Below are 18651 nucleotides of genomic sequence, written 5' to 3'. Positions count from 1 at the left end.
CATTCACCGATGAGAATTTTCATGGCTGCCCTCCACCCTTTGCCTGGAGAATGTAACGTGCATTTTAGGGTGATGACCACAGTGGGTCAGGCTTTCTCAAGTATGGAGGTAGTGCAATTGGGCAAGTGACTAGTTTGGGTTATTCAAAATTCTCTCCTTAATAAAAAAAAAAAAAGACATTTGTACTTGTATTGTCATATGTAACAGAAATTCCAATATTACCTTGAATTGATTAAATCTGTGTAATTTTTTTAACCAAACTAAGAGACGATTTACATCCTTTCAATGAACATTCTGTGTGGGATGGACTTTGTACTTTTCCAAAGGTACCAACAAGTGGAGAAATATTTTCATAATTAGATTAACATAGCTGGAAGGTAATCCTCTTACAAAGTTACTGCAGTGGGTTGCAAGGCCATCAACGTCATGTGATGAGGCATCCTTGCTATTTGCTTTCTTGCGGGCATGGTGCCACTGGAAAAAAGGCTTAAAACAACTCTAATTTAAAGTTGGTGAATAATGTCACTTAAATGACTCAACAGTGCATTTGAATAGCCCTATAAATTAAGTTATCAAACTGAGATCTCAGGAAATTTGGAATATAAATTGTCTCTTTTAATTAAAAAGTGAAGCTATGTGTATGGGGACCGGTGTGCCAATTCCTGCTAAATTTTCAGCCAATTAAAATCACTTAAATGACTAACAGCATAACATGAATCTGACATCCCTGCAAGATTTTTTTTTTTTAAACAAAGGGCATATTGTCATTGTCACAGGAATACAATTCTATTTTCTGGAGAACAGGACATATTTTTTAAACGCAATATTTCTACTTATTGAAATGACAGCACCTGTAAATCAGCATCGACGTTCCCAAGCGGGAAATCCCGCCTCCCGTTTCAACAATCTCTATTCCTATTGGTCCTCCCGTTGAGTGACGTTGTCGGCGTTCACCTGGTAATCCGTCATCGGCGGCGAGGCTCAGCATGAACCTACTCCACCGACGCACACGGAGAGCTATGCGGTCGAACAAGAGGACAAACCGGGGCTCTTTTTCGCTTTAACCTCGCCTTCCTCCAACGCTTCGGCCTTCAAGCACTTTTCACCGCGGCGAGGAGGTCTTGAGCGGGCTCGGAAGCAGCTCCGGGCTGGATATTTCCCCGATTTAATCCTCGAGCCACATCCGTATTCCCAGCCGTCATCGCGGACTGGAGTGACAATGCTTGTTTAGACCTTTTTCGACGCGCTTTTGGAGGCCTTTTTTCCCCCAAGCATCGCATTGTATTTTTTTAAATTAACAACCCCGCCATGGTGGACTCCATGAGGAAGACTTTTGTCGTCCCTGATATTAAACCACTGGATTTGTACGACAGCACTAAAGCAAAAATATGCTCAAGTGTCGCCTGGTTGTTGGCGAAGTCCTACGGCAGTGCAGGTAGGTTCTCATACGCAGGCCCGGGGATGATGACCGTAGCTTGAACGAGTTTTTTTTTATGTGGTTTTCTAGCGTGCTGGAAAACGTTTTAACATCCCACTCAGCGGTTTTGCAGCACAAAGAGGTGCACATGAAAGGGGGGAAGCACGCTTGTTCTCATTCAATAGCTGCTCACCTTTCTGAGGGGGAAGGTGTATTTGTGTTCACAAACGGGCCATCCTGCCCTTTCGATGTTGCTTGTAGTTTTCAATGAATCCATAGCATGCATTCTTTTATTCAGTGTGACGATGATCATTTTGACATGTCACACTGGGCGTGGATAATGTGCTGCCTCTCAGGAATGACAGGCCCGCTAACACTTGACTCTTGTAGTTCATCATTAAAATAATCAGCAAGGGGAAGACAGTTAACGTATAAATTGCATGACCTCAGGGTTTCACTCGCGTTCATCTGTGAAAATAGAATGTTAGGTGTCATCATAGATTGGCTTTGAGCATTTCTAAACTGTAAACATCAAGTTCGAGAGAACTGCACAAAACTGACTCTTGCAGTTTGTCAACTAAATAATCATGACATTACTGGCTCAGCAAATGAAGCTTGTTACTAATATAATGGTTTGACCCCAAGTTATCGCTCAAGAACGCACCCATCTATTAAGAATACTCCTAGGTACCATAAATTGTATTTTACTGTCTGCACTGTAAACTTCTATAAGCTATCAAATGTGATAAACTGCTACGGATAATCACAAAACAAGGCTGAACAATCCTAAATTATTACCAGCACCAATTTATGCATGTTTCTATGTACAAAACTAAGGAAAATGTTCTGGATTGAGAGGCCTCGAATTCTTGCCGTCTTTATCATCAAAATAATTATTGCAGTGACTCAGCTACTGTTATAATTGCTTGACCCCAGCGTTTCACTCCAAATGCTATTTTGGGTATTATAGTTTGTCGTAATTTGTCCTCAACTCATTACTATGCTTTTTAAAAAATGTAATTAACAGTGAAGAAAAAAAAAAATATCCTGCTCAATTCCTTTAATCCCACCCCACAACATCTCTTAAATCATTTCAGTTAAGACGCTGAACAATGTTTCGCTTAATTCAGATCACTTATTGTGGTTTCAGACGGTGGTAATAGTGTAGCATGTTATGCACAAAACATGGCTTGCTTACACAATTCCAGGGTCCGGATCTCCCGGCAGTAGCTACTGTGTTTGCCCTGACACCCCCCCCCCCCCCACACACACACACACCTTCCTCGCCACGCCCTCTGGGTCAAAGTCACTTTCCATTCCTCCAGTCTGCAGGGTTATGCTGACTAGAAAGATTGTTTCCCATTGTATTTTTTTTTTTTTTTTTCTTGAGTCAACTTCTGCAGCCCCGATGACATCAAGTCTGAGTGAGAAAAACACAAGGCCATACTGAGAACGGTTTCCGGGGTGTCTGGTGCCTTGCTTGACCAAAACCTAATTAGAGTCACAGAGACATCCTTATGACAAGACTGTGATAAATAATAGCGTCGCCCGCAGATCCTTGTTGTTGGAACTGACAGAACTCGAGTGGGTGTTCCCCACAGACGCTGTTTGATCCACCCACCGGCGTTACGCATTCACCTCCATAATAATCTCCTAATTGCTATCTCTGTCCCATAACGTGTTTCAATGCTGCATTGTGCTCATTATTAATAAATGTAATTGGAATAATCCGATTACAAAGAAATCTTGGCGCAAAAATGTCTGCCCTGAAGCGCTGCAGGGATTACATTTCCAGCAGATACATGTTCACCTCTGTGTAAAAATAAATTGTTAAGGAGGAAAGAATGCATAATCGACAGAGAATGTTCAAGGTTTGCCATTTTTTTCCACACCTACAAATAGAAGATAAATTTGACATGAGCTAATTTAACATTTCGAGAATCGAATCTAATAGTGGGTTGGTCAACAATAAACATGGCCGCCGTTGCATTTACTTTATTGACCAAACAGTAGCAATTAGTCCCACAATAAATGTTGTCGTGCAGGTTTGGCCGACGTTAGGCTGCTCAGCACCCAGCCGGTGTTGTCGTCTTATCCTGACACAGAGCTATGTTTTGCGTCAAGGTGAAGGCTGTCGTGATTGTGTACGAGTAGAGAATTTCCAAAGCCGGCCTTGACGTCGGGTGACAACTGATGTGACGGATAAATGAGTCAGGACAACTTTGTGGCTTTACACTGAAACGAGACCAGAAACTCTTGATTGGCCTGTTCTGGCTAACGTGTGCATTCCCGTTTAGCCTTATGTGGCTTTTTTTATATTAATCATTCATGAAGAGGGAAGTACTGTAGCTTGTTTTATTCTGATGGACAACCAATTATGATAATTTCTAAAAATGGACTTTGTTAACTCTTCAGACTTTAACTGTCGTAGAAGTATAAAAACAAGTTAATCACTGCCTATTAAATCTGGACTAAAATAACAAATTGACGTTGACATATTGCCGACTCTGTAGTCTCGCTATCAAAGTGCTCCAAATCTTCTCGAAATGATTACTCATCCCCCCCCCCCCCCCCCAACCAGCGGTCGCTATGGTGAGTCAGCAGGCCAAGGATGTGAGCAGGATACTTTTGTTTACCCTCCAACCCTTTAACACACTGTTCATGACCGTGTAGTGTGTTTCATGCTACCGTGCTCCATCAATCATCTGTTGAAGTACGCTACACACAAACAAGCCTCGTGTAACCTGAAGACGTTCCCGGAGTCGAAGATAATCGATACAAAAAAAGCAAAAGCATCATCTGGCATAGATTCTGTCGCACCGTCTGTGAATCCTCCTCTCGGGCAAGCGTAATGCAATTGCATACTGTTGTCTTCAGTACAGGATGACGCCCCCGCCCAGTTTAATGCAATTTTAAGACTCCTCGGTTTCCCTGGTGTATTCGCTTGTGCTGGTCTGTTCGTTCTCTCTGTCAATAGAAACCGATGGAATAGTCGATGGGGTTGATCAATTTTGAAAAGATTGCCAGTCCAAAGAAAGGAAGGAAGATACTCCAATTTGTTTCCCCGTTTAAGGACAGTGCTTTTGTCAACATTCCGCTCCGAATGTCACATGTGGGTCGCAGTGTCACAATGTGATTTGGGAGAGCGACTAAACAGGATGCCTTTGAAAGAAAATAGTGGAGTGAAATAAAACACAGACGTCGCATAAAAAGGAGGAGTTAGTCAGCAATCAGGAATGCATGTGCTGATGCTGTTTGCTTGAATTTTGGATGGAAGCCCAAAATTATTTTCTTCTTATTTAACAGCCTGCCACATGTTAGCTTTAGCTAACATTGGTTGAAAGCCAGATTTGTTAATATTCTTGAAAGAACTACACGATTGACCTGGTCCTGACCTTGGCATACAGTACGCCTAATCAAGAAGGATCAATCGAGGCTCATATTGATCCCTATTCGGAAAACATTTTGGATTATTGTATGCTCTGTTCCAACTTTGCGGGAGAGGTTTGTCAAAAGCCCAAACACAACCCAATTCATGCTATTTTTTTTTGTCAATTTTCATTTCTAGTTGTGTCCGGTGTCCCAATACTTTTGAATAGCCAATATGATCGTGTCTCACGTCGCCCGTTTGCGTGCGGCGGTATCTGTGACAAAAGCAGCCAGCAGGCAATCTAGATGGATCAATAAAGAGCACGCGGCGGCACATGGTCAAATGTTGGTCAGTTCTGACACAGCGGAACATTGCTTGATTGGGTTTTTTCATGCATCAGATGTCATCCATCCAACTCTTAATAACTTGTGGCATTTGCATCCTACTTTGCCTTCTGGGCAAATTTTTTTATTTATTTTTTGTATTGAGCCACGTGACTCCCAATTTGACGATTTTCATTGACACGTCGAGTGGTTCTGCACGGCTGTTGTTTCTAAGACAAAGCTGGCCGTTTTGTTGTTCCGATATCGTGCCGATCGCTTGCGTGATTTACGATTACGTGACATTATACGGCGACAACTCCCATTGTTTACACACTTGGGTGTAATCTAGAGGACCCAGACACACTTTCAGTTCAAGCGTGTCCTTTTACACAAAAGTATTGGGAGCTTGTACGTTTGTCTTGGGCACAAAAGTATTGAGACACCAACCCATCTTTTCAATCTAGCTTCCACGTTTGTCTTTCATAATTCCAAATATCCTTTCAACATTTTAGGTAGTGTGGCTTTTGTGTGTGTTTTGCATCTTTGAGTTTGCTTCTGGTTCAGCCTAAATGTGGAGGAACCAGTTTGAAAGAGGGCGTGTTGGGTGTTTTCAGTAATCTATTTGCTGGAAAACCAGTCGGAGCAGATATATAATGAAGGTATCCACGGCCAGCTCGTCGATGTATCACGATGTATGTTTCCTCTGAGGTGACGCTGCATGTTAGTTTTCTCCTGTACATGTGATAGTTTACAAAATTCGACACATTTTGATTTATTTGTAGTCTGCTTCCATCTTGACATATCAGGTTTAGAGTTAATCTCAAATTTCATATCTGAAGGAATTAATAAGTAGCCAAATTTGAGCCTTTATTCCCTTTCCCCTCTTGAATAAAATCTGCAAATGATGCACCGTTTTTTGTCTCCCACTAGAAAATGTCCCCGCCGAGTTGCGAGATCCCTTCTATTGTGACCAGTATGAGCAGGAGCACCTTAAACCGCCCGTCACTCGCCTCTTGCAGTCCTCGGAGCTTTATTGCCGCACCTACAGCCTCCTGCTGCTGGGCGCAGGCCGAACCGATTCGCAGCCCAAAGACAACGTCGCCCTGCTGCGGCTGCTGGCCGAGCGAAACCTGGTCTCCAAAGAGCCTGACTCAGCGGTGACGGACGCAGACCTGCAACACAAGCCCATCAAAATGGTAACATATATTTAATGAATAGGATGCAAAGTGCTTTTGAAAGGCAAACGACTCTCATTAGGTTGTGTAGGTGGACCACATTTGAAGGGGAACGGGTCCCGGGATAGAACCCTGTGGCACCCCTCATGCTCATTTTTGTCTGTTGAAGTGCACGTTTGTGTTCGACGATATACTTTGAATTCAAATTTATGCCTCTGATGTAACATCTCTCAACCATAGATAAGTATACTTGCTTTATTTTGTTTTTTTGCATTTTTTATTTTATTTATATTTATAAAAATAAGTGCAGTATAATACAGTTACTTGATAGACAACCCCACCTCCAGTAAAATAAAATAAAAAAATTCATCGATTCAATTTCTCTGGTGTGCCTAATGATGTGGCCAGACTGTCCGCTCGGCTAGCTACCAGTCCTACTGGTCGTGTGGGCTTTTGAATTTGGGTCTTGTTTACGCTTTGATTCGCGGGATTAAAGGACCTCCTGAAAGACCCCCGCGCATTCATCCGTGCTCCCTTCCCCCCCCTCCTTTACATCACTCCCTCCAACTCATTCTGCTTATCCCAGAGGATGAGTGGATCCAGCTGCCAGGACAACCACAAGCCTCTTTGACCCGCTGTAAAACCGAATCCTCCACCATTATGCACCCAGAACGTATCAGTGTATGTGTTCAGATTTTTGCAAGGGTTTGTATTCCGGGGTGTGTGGAGGGCGCTACAATGGATGCTCCCAAACAGAACAATAGCCCAAGCAGTTCTGATGAAACTCAGGATCTTGTGAACACCCCAGGCTGGGCCCTGTAAGACAAGTCCAGCGAAACTGGTTTGTCCTCTCGCCCCCGCTTCCCCCCTTTTTTTTTTACAATGAACTACTGTCCGTCCTTCGCTCTCGCTCACTCACACGGCTTTGAAAATGGTCGTCTTGAGGATCCGCCAGCAATTAGCTTGTCCGAAAGAGGACGACTGTTTTCTCGGTAATTTAGTCACGTGTAACCTCTCGACAACCTGTTTTTAAGAAAGCCATTACAGAACGATGGCGGGCAAACGTGTCGCTTGCGTGCCTCCGATCCAAATCCCATCCACTAAACCCCTTTTTTGGCTGCGCTAGGTTATTTTGTATTTTTTTTTTTTTTTCCTTTGCTGCATCATCCCGTCCATCCTAAGCCAATCTGGGTCACGTACATCTAAGCTTTGCATCAAGTGTGTCATTTTCGCTGCGATGCGTTTGGTGTTCTCGGATGGAAACTTCTGACAGTGTCAATCAAGTCTTATCTTTGTCCCATTCGTGTCAAGTTGTAGGCCGCACCCGCATCACAAACGAGTTCGGCATATCTGCTGTCTAGAAAGCGAGGCACTGCGCAATTTGTGTCCGAGTAGCACTTTTGTCATGTCGTCACTGAAATCACACACTGTTCTTTTTATTGTCACATGTTAAACCCAACAATTATTTTACGGAACGGTATAATCGCCAACTATTTTAGCAGAAACTAGATGCAGGCTCGCATATAATCATTTCAGATGGTTGTCTGTTTTTTTTTGGTATATTCTTTAACCTGAACAATGTTTTCTTTTGTTTTGAACTTGATTTGATTCAAACTGAGCCTAACGACTCCTATCTGCTGCTGCCAAAGCGAAGGTTTATTTTGATAATGTCCAACAAAACAGTTACCAGAACATTCCTCCTGAAAGTGAAGTTATCTTGACCCTTTTTTTGGTGGAGGCTTGTCTTGCACTACTCCTCAGATTGAGGGTAAAGATATGTGAAGATTAGAGGTAATCTGCCACGCAGACTGAACGTCATGCCTTGTGATTGGATGACCCAGCCGAGCGAAGCGCAACGGGGTCCGTCTACCAACATCAAACTGATTTGCTTTGTTTTCATTTACACTGTGCAGTGTTTTCTTTTTTTATTGGCTATTTAATCACACAAAAGTGTTTGCAGTCATTAGAATCACCACAATAATGAATTAATCAATAAGGATTTATTTTTTAAATGTTATCATTCTTGATTATATATTTTTTTCAAATATAAAAGCACTCCTAATAATTTTATAGTATATAAATAGTATATTTTGAAATGGATTAGAATATATTCTACTCCTATAAATAATGTTAACCAATTATTTTAAATTTAATGATAAAAAAAAAAATAAAGGCAGAAATAAATATTCCAGGACATTTTATGATGCCAATGCTTATTGGGCCAGATTCAAGACTGGAGTTGGGGGTGGGGTGTTGTTGAGTCATATTTCAGACTTAATCGGGCCGTGCCCTCGTCATAATCTTGCTTAATGAGCCAAAAAAATGCCCCGCTGTTATTTGTTCGCCGCCCGCAACACTTTGACACGCATATTTCCCAAGTTGCTCTGCTGATGAGGCTCATGGAGGGGAGCGCTGATTGGTCACATGGGTCACTCGGGAACTGATACTTGTGAGGCAGGAACGTGGAGATGTTTTATTTTTTTTTAGCTCAGAGGCCAAGGTTTGAGTTGAGGTGCATTGTGGGTCAGCTGGCTGGTTGTCATGGCGATCTGGCAGCCTCTGCCTCATACATTCTAGAGTGGCTCCTCTCTCGCCTCTCATTAGGGAGACTGGACCGGCCCACTCATAAGATGGGGGGCGGGGGGTTCTAACAACAAACACCGCCTTCCCCCTCCCTTTCATTTTCCACTTATTCATAAATTACTCCTCTGATTAATTAACACTCTCGAGAGTCTGTTTATGTCTGCTTCCATCTCTTGTTGCTGGGCGTGGAATAATAACCAAACATGTTTTGTTATGTTTATATTTTCAAAACAGCCTCACCAAACTCATCTAAAGAACAGACAGTCCTATTAAAGTGTTTCCTCAGGTGAACTGCCTTGTGCACTAAATGCTGAGTCTTTTCGCTCCACTGTAAGATTTATATTTTCGCAATGATACAAAAGTGATAATGATGTAATCCAATTTGCGTAACCATTGTAAATAAATAGTTAGTCATGACCAAGTGGAATCGTGAGCTCTGAGAGGATTATTCCATTTTTCATCAGCATGGACTGGCCGTTTGTCCTATTTTCTGCTGTTGCAGCGGCGCATCATCTCCACATTGGAGCAAAAAAGCTCCCCGCAGACCCGGACGAGGCATTCCTGCCCTCGGCCATCATGTCAGGAAGGGCTGCCGCGTTTGCCTCAAAAAACTGTCGGACAAGCGCTTGCGTGACCGGCAAAGGTCAGCACTTTGCCGGACGAGGTTCATGCATTCATGCGTGCGTGCGCGCGGCTGGAGCGACCCCGTCGCCGGCCGGCCGGCCCATGCGGGAATGTCTGAGCCTGTAAAGTGGAATTAATGCCGCCTCAAAGAGAACAGCCACCGATTTGGACAGATTAGGCTCAACGTTGGACTGGACCCATGATCAGAATGTGCTGCTGGTGACAATTAATTAGGAGGCCGGTGTTGGTAGTCAGGTGAGAGGGGCCTCGTTGAGACTTTGTTGTTTGAAAGAATGTGAGTCGTCTTTTAATGTACTCCGGCCGTTAAAAGGTTCTGTATGCGCTTATGAGAGCGTGCACTTAGTATTGGAGGGAGACTAACAACTGTATCGAGTCTGTGACATAACTCTAAATGCAAACAATGCTGGATGAGTCATGTTTTGAAGCTGTCCAAAAGAGAAAGCAGGAAGCAGCTGAGGAATGAGTATCAAACTCAGCCCCCCCCCCTCCCCAACGCTCACACACAAGCATACAGTACATGTGACCATATCGCTGATCTGCTTCCAATGTAATGGTTTAACGACATACGAGTCCAAAGGTCAGCCGTCTCAATTGAGTGGTTTTTTTTTCTGCTGACTCGTATGTGGCTTCTGCTGACACCTACGGGAGACTCTGTGTAAATCCACGTTGGCAAAAGTCATGGCCTCTAAGTTGAAAAACAAGTTGAATTTGATTATTAGTATTCTTTTTTTTAAGATTATGTTCTGTCCCACTTCTTTCAGAGTGCTCACCTGGCCATGATGGACGCCCTGATGGCCGTGGGAGCCTCAGAGACGGTGACTTCGGTCAAGTCGGGCGCTTCTCAACATCTCCTGGGTGGGACTTTGAGCTGGGAAAATGCTTTGCTACACTGGGTTAACACGGTCAGTGGACACTAAACAAAAATGTTTGGAGGCACCTATGTTTGGACTGTTGACAGCGTTAATCAACTTGCTTTGATGCTTTCAGCTCAACCAGAGGCTGAAGGAACTCACGGAAGGAGCCCAAGGTGAACAAAGCCCTCAGGCCATCACTGAGAATGAGCTCCAACCTCTTCAACCTGCTGTGAGTATTTATCTCGCCTCCGTTGTATCCAAACACGCTGGTAAAAAAATCTCGCCCCAGTTTTTCTACATTTGCAAGCTGACAATCATATTTTGCTCCAGCACATTTACTATAGGCTGATACGAAATAATCCTGCCAGGAGGTTTGTAAGAAGCGCTACAGTTGTTTTTGTGCGACCTCTACTTCCTTCACTGTCGTGTTTTAAATCTCTCTTTGTGCTCCTGTCCTCCATTTCTCCTTTTTCTCTTCTCTGTCGCCTTGCTGTCCTTAAATGCCTCTTTGACAGTGTCCTACTCGCTGGTACTGGAAACTAGTTCCTGTAAGTTCCCTTTCTTTGCTCTGCTCCTTTTCCCCTTCATTCCTTCAGTGTCCTCATCAAATGTCTGACAGGTTAGACGCTTTCTTTTTTTTGTTTTTTGTTTTTGTTTTGCTACATTTAATTTGAGTTCTGCAAGTACAGGCTACGACACAGTTGATTAAGCCCCGAGCGGGTGCATGATGGCCAAGCATGTCTGCACATGTTTGAATGGTAATAACAGCGGTGCTTTGTTTACATGTGGGAATTTCTGATCACACCCTTAACTCTTTGCTTTTCTTCCATCTTTACGCGTTCCCATACAGAAGCACGGATTAGCAAGAGCATGTTTGCACCTGTTCTACACAATGTAACTCTTTGTTTAGCTTCTACCTCATTTGTTTACAGTCTGTCATACTGCACTGTTCATTTTTCCATTTGGAACAACAAGAAAAGTGCCGCAGACAACAAACGCGCATAATATTTTTCCTAAGGCCAATTATTACCTAGTTTCTTTAGTAAAAATAACTAATTGTTTCTTATTTAATCATCTATTTTTTTTTTTAAATGGGGATTTTTGCCTTTTGGTTAGCTGGAAGGTACACTCATCAAAATTATAAAATCATTCAATATTTTAATGTAGGTGTTGTGAATCGATAAGATTTTCACTTCTTCAATGAAACTATTGAAATAAGTTTCTGAATTTTTTTAAAGCCGTACCTGTGTATTAAAACAAGATCATGAAAATCTTAGCACGTGACGTTCACAACCACGAGGGGACGTATTTGCATCGTCCCAACAGCATTTCCTGTCAGTTTCTTGTTGTCTTATTGCTTTTATTTCTATGTTTCAGCTTCGCTACAGAAAAGATAAAGTTCAGTCCAAACAGAAGCCCGTTTTCCCGGCGGTGAGCGAAGTCCGAGACCTCTCTAACGGCTGTGCTATCGCCGCTGTCCTACATTACTACTGCCCTGGCCTGCTAAGACTTGAAGGTAGCAACTTGCTAACACCTGAAACTGCACAAGGTGTTGAATTTCATGTTGTCTTGTCCCTCTAGATGTTTGTATGAAGGAGACCATGTCGGCCACAGACAGCTTGCACAACCTGCAGTTCATCCGCGAGTTCTGCGACAGCTGCCTGAAGAGCTGCTGCCACTTGGCCTTGGAGGATTTGCTCTATGCGCGTCAAGAGCTTCGGGTACTGACGTTCAGCCCTCTTGACTATTCATCGCATGGCAAAATATTGCGTAACTCATTTTTTCCCCCCCCCCTCATATGATTTTTTTTCTTTTCTCTTTCTCAGCTCAACACGCTCAGCTTTGTAGCAGAGCTGCTCCACTGGTTCGAAGTGCAAAGGCCAGATTTTGTTCAACCGGTGGACACGTTGAGTAAGCGTCAATCATTGACTCTTCAATTGGGAATACTTTTGTATCATCTCGCTGAACGAATGAATGAACGCCCAGCGACTCTGTGTTGTTTATTTGATTCAAACGAATATTTTCTGTAATTCTGACTTCATTTGTTAGTGTGACTTTCATACATAAACAGAAGACCATTTGCAACTGAGGACCATTATTTCTTAATGAAGTAATACAATTTGATACTATTTGTGATTCAATTTGTCGATTGTGTTGTTTTGCTTCAGATGGCTGCACACCATCGACTCCCCGGGGTGTGAGCAGTAATAGGTGAGATACCTCATGAATACAAACGGAATTGTAGCGAGCCACGAAGCTATTTTTCATGTGTTTCCGCTTCACAGCACTTCTCCATCTATCTTAAAGAAGCCTTTCCTCCCAATTTCCTCCCCTGCATCAGGTAAGATTACAATTCATCGTGCAAAATATCTTGTCAAGTGAAACTTTTTAATTCAATATACCCATATTTGAAGCACTTGTTTCTTTTGGCATGATCAAAAAAAAAAATGCATGTTGCATTATCATGTGCGGTATTTGTGTGTACGCATGCCTTTACTTTGTGCGTCTGTGTGTGTGTTCCATCCTGCGTAGGGTCTTTGAATCAGTCTACCTCAATGTCTCATTTAGAAGGAGTTGGAAAGACGTGGAGCAAGAAAAGGTGCGTATGAGCGACCAAGTCAACAGTGTGTGTTTTATTTGTACTCATACTTGCTTTGTTTTCTGCCTAGCCGCCCCCTGTCAGCCGTTTCCTTCAGCATTCCTTTCGGCTTGGACAGCGACGTGGACATTGTGATGGGCAACCCGGTGATAACGCGATCGCTGAGCTCGGACCAGCTCGCCCCACTCAGCCCAAACGTGACTCGGTCGCCCTTCGCGCCTCCCGAGCACCCGGGCAAAGCGGCCGCTTCCAACGGAGTCCACAGAGCCTCATGGAGCACCCAGAGTCCCGATCATCCGATATTAGCGGAGAACGGCATCGGGGCGACTGAAACGGGGGAGTTGCCGACCATCGAGGAGGCCCTCCAGATAATTCACAACGAGAGAAAGCTGGAGCCTCGATTGCATCCCGACGGAGCTCCTGACGGCTTCTACCTCCACTCTCCGGACGACCCCGCCAGCTCGAGACATCACAGAAAGTCGGCGCCCGTCAGCTGCTCGGCCCCGGCCCGCTCAGGAATGATGCACCGGTCTAAAGCGCCCACTCGAAACAGAAACACTTCGGAATCCTCACGTGACGACGACTCGGTCTTAAGAGATGGCAGCGTGGATTCTGATGCGTCGGAGGACACGCCCCGGGCTCGGTCCATGCCCGGCACACCCAGAGCCCAGTCGGACAGCGGCGTGAAGATGACCAGCTTTGCGGAACGCAAAAAGAAGCAAAGTGAAGACTCTCGCAAAGGCAGCGACGACTCTGTTCCGCCCGCCACCACGTGGGACGTGAAGTTTGACGAAAGCCCCGGCAAGAGCCCTCAGCTCACCAATGAAATGTCAGAACTCGGCGTACGTCTGGAGGAAAAGCGGCGGGCCATCGAAGCCCAGAAGAAGCGCATCGAGGCCATCTTTGCCAAGCATCGGCAAAGGCTGGGGAAGAGCGCCTTTCTACAGCTGAAGAAGGAGGAGGACGGCGAGGTCAAAGGAGGCCCCGCCTCCGCCGAAGAAGACCTCGCTAGGTTGACGCTGGACGAACGGCTGGCCAGCGTGGAGGACGACGAGCGTGAAAGTCACGTTAAAGGGGGACCCGGACTCGCCAAAGACAAGGCAAGTACGCCCGGAGAAAAAACAGCAGCGCCACTTGGGGACTACAACAACGCCGTGTCCAAGCTGACTGCCGCCCTCACTTCGCTTCAGAGCGACATGCAGCGGCTCACCGAGCAGCAGAACCAACTGGTGCAGAAGAAAGTTCCCGGCAACAAATCCTGGGTCATCCCACCCAGCCCCAAGACTTCCACGCCGTCCCCCGCACACCTCTCACGGGAATCCACCCGGGACTTGAATTCAGCCTCACCCTCGCCATCCCGCAAGCTGGCCAACCACATCACCCCTCCAAAGTCTCCTCAAGTGGTCCATCGTAGAACTCAGTCCATGCCCCCTAAGAGCCCAAAACACGGTCGCCCCACAGAGGGACGATTCCCGGCTCTATCGAGGGTCATCAACGTGCCGACGAGCGTTGACCGCATTCCACATCTTCGTCGGGTGAACCCCTCTCAGTCTCAAATCCAGACGTCGTCCTCGTTCTCCATCGGCGACGCCGATAGCTTCGATGAGGTTCGCTCTCTCGCTGCCACGCCCATCTCCACAGCGACACTCACCCCAACGCCAACTCGGCATCATCCCACAGACGACATTCTCTCCGAAGTGGGCTCCAACGACGACGAAAGTATATTCAGCGTGGACGTGGAAATCAGGCCCTCGCATGCCAACAGGAAGGAGGGGGCGGCAAGAGGGGGCTCCAGCTCCGGCGCCCCGTCCGAATGCTCCTTCGAAAGCGACGCCCCGCCTGCGGTCGTCAACGGCAAACGGAGTAGCCTCATCGAGATCTCGCTGTCTTCACTGCAAGGAGATGCAGTGGAGGACGAGGACCAAGGGCCCGATCCTTTGCCCGACGAGTCGGAGGCAAAATCAGGAGTCGGTTTCTTCTTCAAGGTAGGACATGGAAAGCTGCTTTGTGTGAACTGAATGACTTAAAACTACTCCTCCTCTTTAGGACAAGGTACGACCTGAAGATGAGATGGCGCAGAGGAAAGCTGCCTTGCTGGAGAAACAACAGAAGCGGACTGAGGAGATGAGGAAACGCAAGCAGGAGCAGGAAAAAGAGTGGGTTCTTCTGCCTTTCTTTCTTTTTAAATTGCTGGCTGTGAATTAATTGAAACGTTCTTTTCTGTCCTCACCTCAGCAAGCCTCAGTGGATGGTCATCGAAGGCTGGGGCAACAAGAGCGAGGACCGACCCCAGACCCCCGGCACCCCCCCGGCGTCGCACACCCCCTCGGCCGAAGGAACTCCCATGCGCAGAGGAGATTTCACGCGGCAGGAATACGAACGCAGGCATCAGCTGAAGATCATGGAGGACCTGGACAAGGTGCTCAGACAAAAGCCCACCACGGTGCGCGGCGTCAAGAAGCAGAGACCCAAAACCGTGTTCAGGGACGACTCAGCCCTCGCGCACAGCCCCGTCAAGGGTCTCCTGGGTAACTCGAGTCTCGGTCTCAAATCGACATCTTCTTCCCTTTTAGTTCTTTTGTTGATATGCTTTTGTTTTTTCCCTTGTAGGCAGCCGGCTGAACAAAATCTACTCCCAATCCACCATGAACTTGTCCTCCATGGCGAATGACTCTGGAGGCTTGACTGTCAGGAGATCTACCAGGTAACAATCAAAACAGAGTTCACAAGTACAGAAGTATTTTGAGTAGGGCCTGACAGAGCTTGATTTTTTTTTTTTTTTAAACGATTAATCGGACAATAATTTTAATTCTTCTGTTTTCTTCTCCTTTCCTCTCGCCAGTCGTTCGCACTCTCCCTCCCGTCTCATGTCGCCGGGAAGAATGAGCGCTCACAACGGCGACTGGGAAAACGGCTCCACGGTTTCCTCCACTGCCTCCATCCCTGAGTACACAGGTTAGACTTAACTTGATGTGTTCAGTAAAGTGTTTTTTATTTTTATTTTTAATAAAGTGCTTTTTTTTTTTTTTTTTTTTTTTTTATTTAATTTGTAATTTTTATTTGACTCTTTCAAATTGACAAGCATGTTTTTCTTTTTGGTTTATTTTTCAGGACCAAAGCTGTATAAAGAGCCAAGCTTTAAGTCCAACAAGTTCATCATCCATAATGCCATCTCGCGCTGCTGTCTGGCCGGAAAGGTCAACGAACCCCAGAAAAACAAGATTGTAGAGGTGAGCTCTCCGCTCGCCGTGTCAAAGTCCGACGCCGAGGTCCGTCGTAACGTGTTCCATATTTTTCCGCAGGAAATGGAGAAGAGCACAGCCAACCATTTCCTCATCCTCTTCAGGGACTCCAGTTGCCAGTTCCGGGCCGTGTACACCATGAATCCCGAAACGGAGGAAATGTCGCGGCTCACCGGCATCGGGCCGCGCGTCATCACGCTGGACATGGTGGAGTCCATCTACAAATACAACTCGGACCGCAAGCAGTTCACCGCCATCCCGTCCAAGACCATGTCCATGAGCGTGGACGCCATCACCATCCCCGGACACTTGTGGCAAAAGCGCCCGGGAACTCCCAAGAAGCTCGCCACCCCAAAATGAACACACTGTTGCGATTCAGGTTTTCTATTCTGGCCAGTCTGGGGAACTTACTTTTTTTTTTTTTATCTTAATAGCAGACAAATGGAGTGACTGAGAACAATCAACGCTATGTGCCAAGAAAATGGATAAATCCCTTTGATTGCTTCCCTCCTCGGAGCTCCTGGATTTATGATTGTATGCGGGGGGAAAAAAAAATTGTTGGCGTAGGGGCATTCTGTGTCTTTCCTCACGCTCCGCCTCCTCTAACATCTTTTGCCTTTTCCTGGCCCAAGACTCAAGTTGAGACAACTTCACTGCTTTGCCTTCGCGCAATAACATTTAAAGGCCGGAGAATATCCCACGCCTCTCCCTCCGGCTTCCCGCTTTTTTTTTTTTCCCCCTTTCTCCATTGCCTTTTCTTCTCCTCTCTAGGGCTCGATGGCTAGACAGCCGACTGAAACGCGAGGTCACATCTGGAAAAAGACGGCTTTCGCATGAATGTCGGTGATCCCCGCCTGCCGCCCGTGCATTCGACTCGCTCTGCTGTAAAGACATCTGGATGTCAATTTTTTTATTGTTTGCTGGATTGACACACGGTGCGCTTAGAACTGGAAAGAAAACAATGAAGGAGGGCTCGTGTTTGTACTTTGCTCAGCAATGCTGATTTGACACAAAGAATGCTGATCATTTTTCAAGAATAATTTGCTTCTAAATAAAAGCTGCATATTTCCCTTTTGTAAGTTCGGAATAAGCTAGTCTGCTGCGTAAGTGTTGGTTGGATGTGTGCTTGGGATCAAATGAGTGCGTAAAAGAAAAACGTTTTGTCGCCAGGGCGCTTGACCATGAATTGATTTTCCTTCTTGTCTGTCCAGGCTTCTTGATGAATGATTATTCTGGACTGTAGCAGCCCTAAATATACAAGACACTATTTTGACTCTTTCCTGTCAAACTGGAGAAATGTAAAATGGCCAAACGTTTTGCAATCACAATTGTAGTTGCCAGTGACGTAGTTGCCATGGTAAATTGGCCCACGTTATCTTCCTTGTGCCGCCTCTTAAAAAAAAAAAAAAATCACTGGCTGCCTCCAACACATGTTGTTTTGAATGACATTTGAATACAGATGTGAATACAGAAAAAGAAAAAAAAATTAAGAACGTGTGCACATGAACTATGGATGTGACGCTTGTATTTATTTGTTTATCAAAAGTAGTATGTGGTTATGCAATAACTTTATTTTGATTCTGTGCAATCCTCCCCCCAAATTCTTGCCACCCGTGGGGATCTATTTATTTAGTTGGCTTTAGATTTTATGTTTAATTTCAGGATGTATTTCTGTCGGTTCGGGTAGCACTCCCCCCCCCCCCCCCCCCCCTTCCCTGCTCCTTTTCGATGTCATGACAAGTTTTTTTTTTTTTTTTTTCATCAAATATGTGCCAGTACGTGTATACTTTTCACTCATTGTCGCTCCTTGGCTTCAAGACCAGAATAAAAATCATTTTTAAATCCATCATCTTTTGTTGTTCCATCCGTATGTTATCATTTTTTAATTTTTGTTTTTTTTTACATCACAGCAGCAGGTTGAGGTTGTCACCATGTAAACAAAACAAAAAAAAGAAAAAAAAACAATCCCTATTTTAATTGGACTGTCATATGAAGTTGCAACGTTTTCAAAAGTGATCTCAGCTGTGTTTGGTGTGCAGCATCTCAGTAAGCAGAGAGTTACAGGGTAAATCGCCCAGCAGGTGGCGCTGGTACAAATATTCCTCCACCTGCAGGCTGATGCTGCGTACCTCAGGCAGCCGAAGCAGCAACTGGCCAAATTTATCCGAGTGTCCCGGGTGAGTCCGCTGCGTGTGCTCCATCAGCGCCCTGTTCACTCTTTCTTGCGTGTGCTCCACTTGCTGCCGACTTTGCACGGACTTCACATCTACGCCAACACAAACACACATTCGATTTACTCAAATATCTTTCAAGTTATAGCTACAAAATTTTCTGTCAGTTGAAGTGCGCTAGTGTTTGTGTTCGTCAGTTATTATATTCGATAAAATATTGTTTACTATTCGTTTTAAAACCGCATAATTGTTTTGCGCTACTGCAAGTCACG

At 45.1% G+C, this 18651-nt stretch overlaps 3 protein-coding genes across 4 annotated transcripts in view; 2 read left to right on the top strand and 1 right to left on the bottom strand.

The window, feature by feature from the left end:
• Window positions 1-886: 886 nt before the first annotated feature.
• camsap3 (calmodulin regulated spectrin-associated protein family, member 3) lies at window positions 887-18048 on the top strand. The gene is made up of 17 exons (XM_085934794.1): window positions 887-1435; window positions 6041-6306; window positions 10275-10415; window positions 10501-10596; window positions 11745-11883; window positions 11949-12088; window positions 12194-12278; window positions 12536-12578; window positions 12653-12708; window positions 12900-12966; window positions 13037-14951; window positions 15013-15122; window positions 15202-15494; window positions 15577-15670; window positions 15809-15921; window positions 16078-16196; window positions 16269-18048. The coding sequence occupies exons 1-17, from the start codon at window positions 1309-1311 to the stop codon at window positions 16566-16568; spliced, it is 4104 nt and encodes a 1367-aa protein (XP_085790920.1). The 5' UTR covers window positions 887-1308; the 3' UTR covers window positions 16569-18048.
• nr5a5 (nuclear receptor subfamily 5, group A, member 5) overlaps window positions 17918-18651 on the bottom strand; it is a 4329-nt gene continuing 3595 nt past the window's right edge. For both annotated transcript variants that reach the window (XM_085934797.1, XM_085934798.1), the window contains exon 7: window positions 17918-18474. In XM_085934797.1, coding sequence (XP_085790923.1) covers window positions 18227-18474 — 248 coding nt within the window. In that variant the 3' untranslated portion in view covers window positions 17918-18226. The remainder of the gene's footprint in view (window positions 18475-18651) is intronic.
• ramp2 (receptor (G protein-coupled) activity modifying protein 2) overlaps window positions 18290-18651 on the top strand; it is a 21400-nt gene continuing 21038 nt past the window's right edge. Inside the window, exon 1 of the mRNA XM_085934799.1 lies at window positions 18290-18385. The gene's annotated coding sequence lies outside the window, so the exon portion shown is untranslated. The remainder of the gene's footprint in view (window positions 18386-18651) is intronic.

Source organism: Syngnathus leptorhynchus, chromosome 16 (assembly GCF_054491065.1).
Source record: "Syngnathus leptorhynchus isolate UIUO chromosome 16, UIUO_Slep, whole genome shotgun sequence".
NCBI lineage: Eukaryota > Metazoa > Chordata > Actinopteri > Syngnathiformes > Syngnathidae > Syngnathus > Syngnathus leptorhynchus.
Note: the sequence above shows the minus strand (reverse complement) of the source record. Positions and strands in the feature narration are given on the sequence as shown.

Bases quoted from the DNA above. Each gene is read 5' to 3' on its own strand.
- camsap3 (XM_085934794.1), top strand. From the start codon at position 1,309: ATGGTGGACTCCATGAGGAAGACTTTTGTCGTCCCTGATATTAAACCA. The intron at 1,436-6,040 runs GTAGGTTCTCAT...GTCTCCCACTAG, and splicing joins GAAGTCCTACGGCAGTGCAG to AAAATGTCCCCGCCGAGTTG. The intron at 10,416-10,500 runs GTCAGTGGACAC...TGATGCTTTCAG, and splicing joins TGCTACACTGGGTTAACACG to CTCAACCAGAGGCTGAAGGA.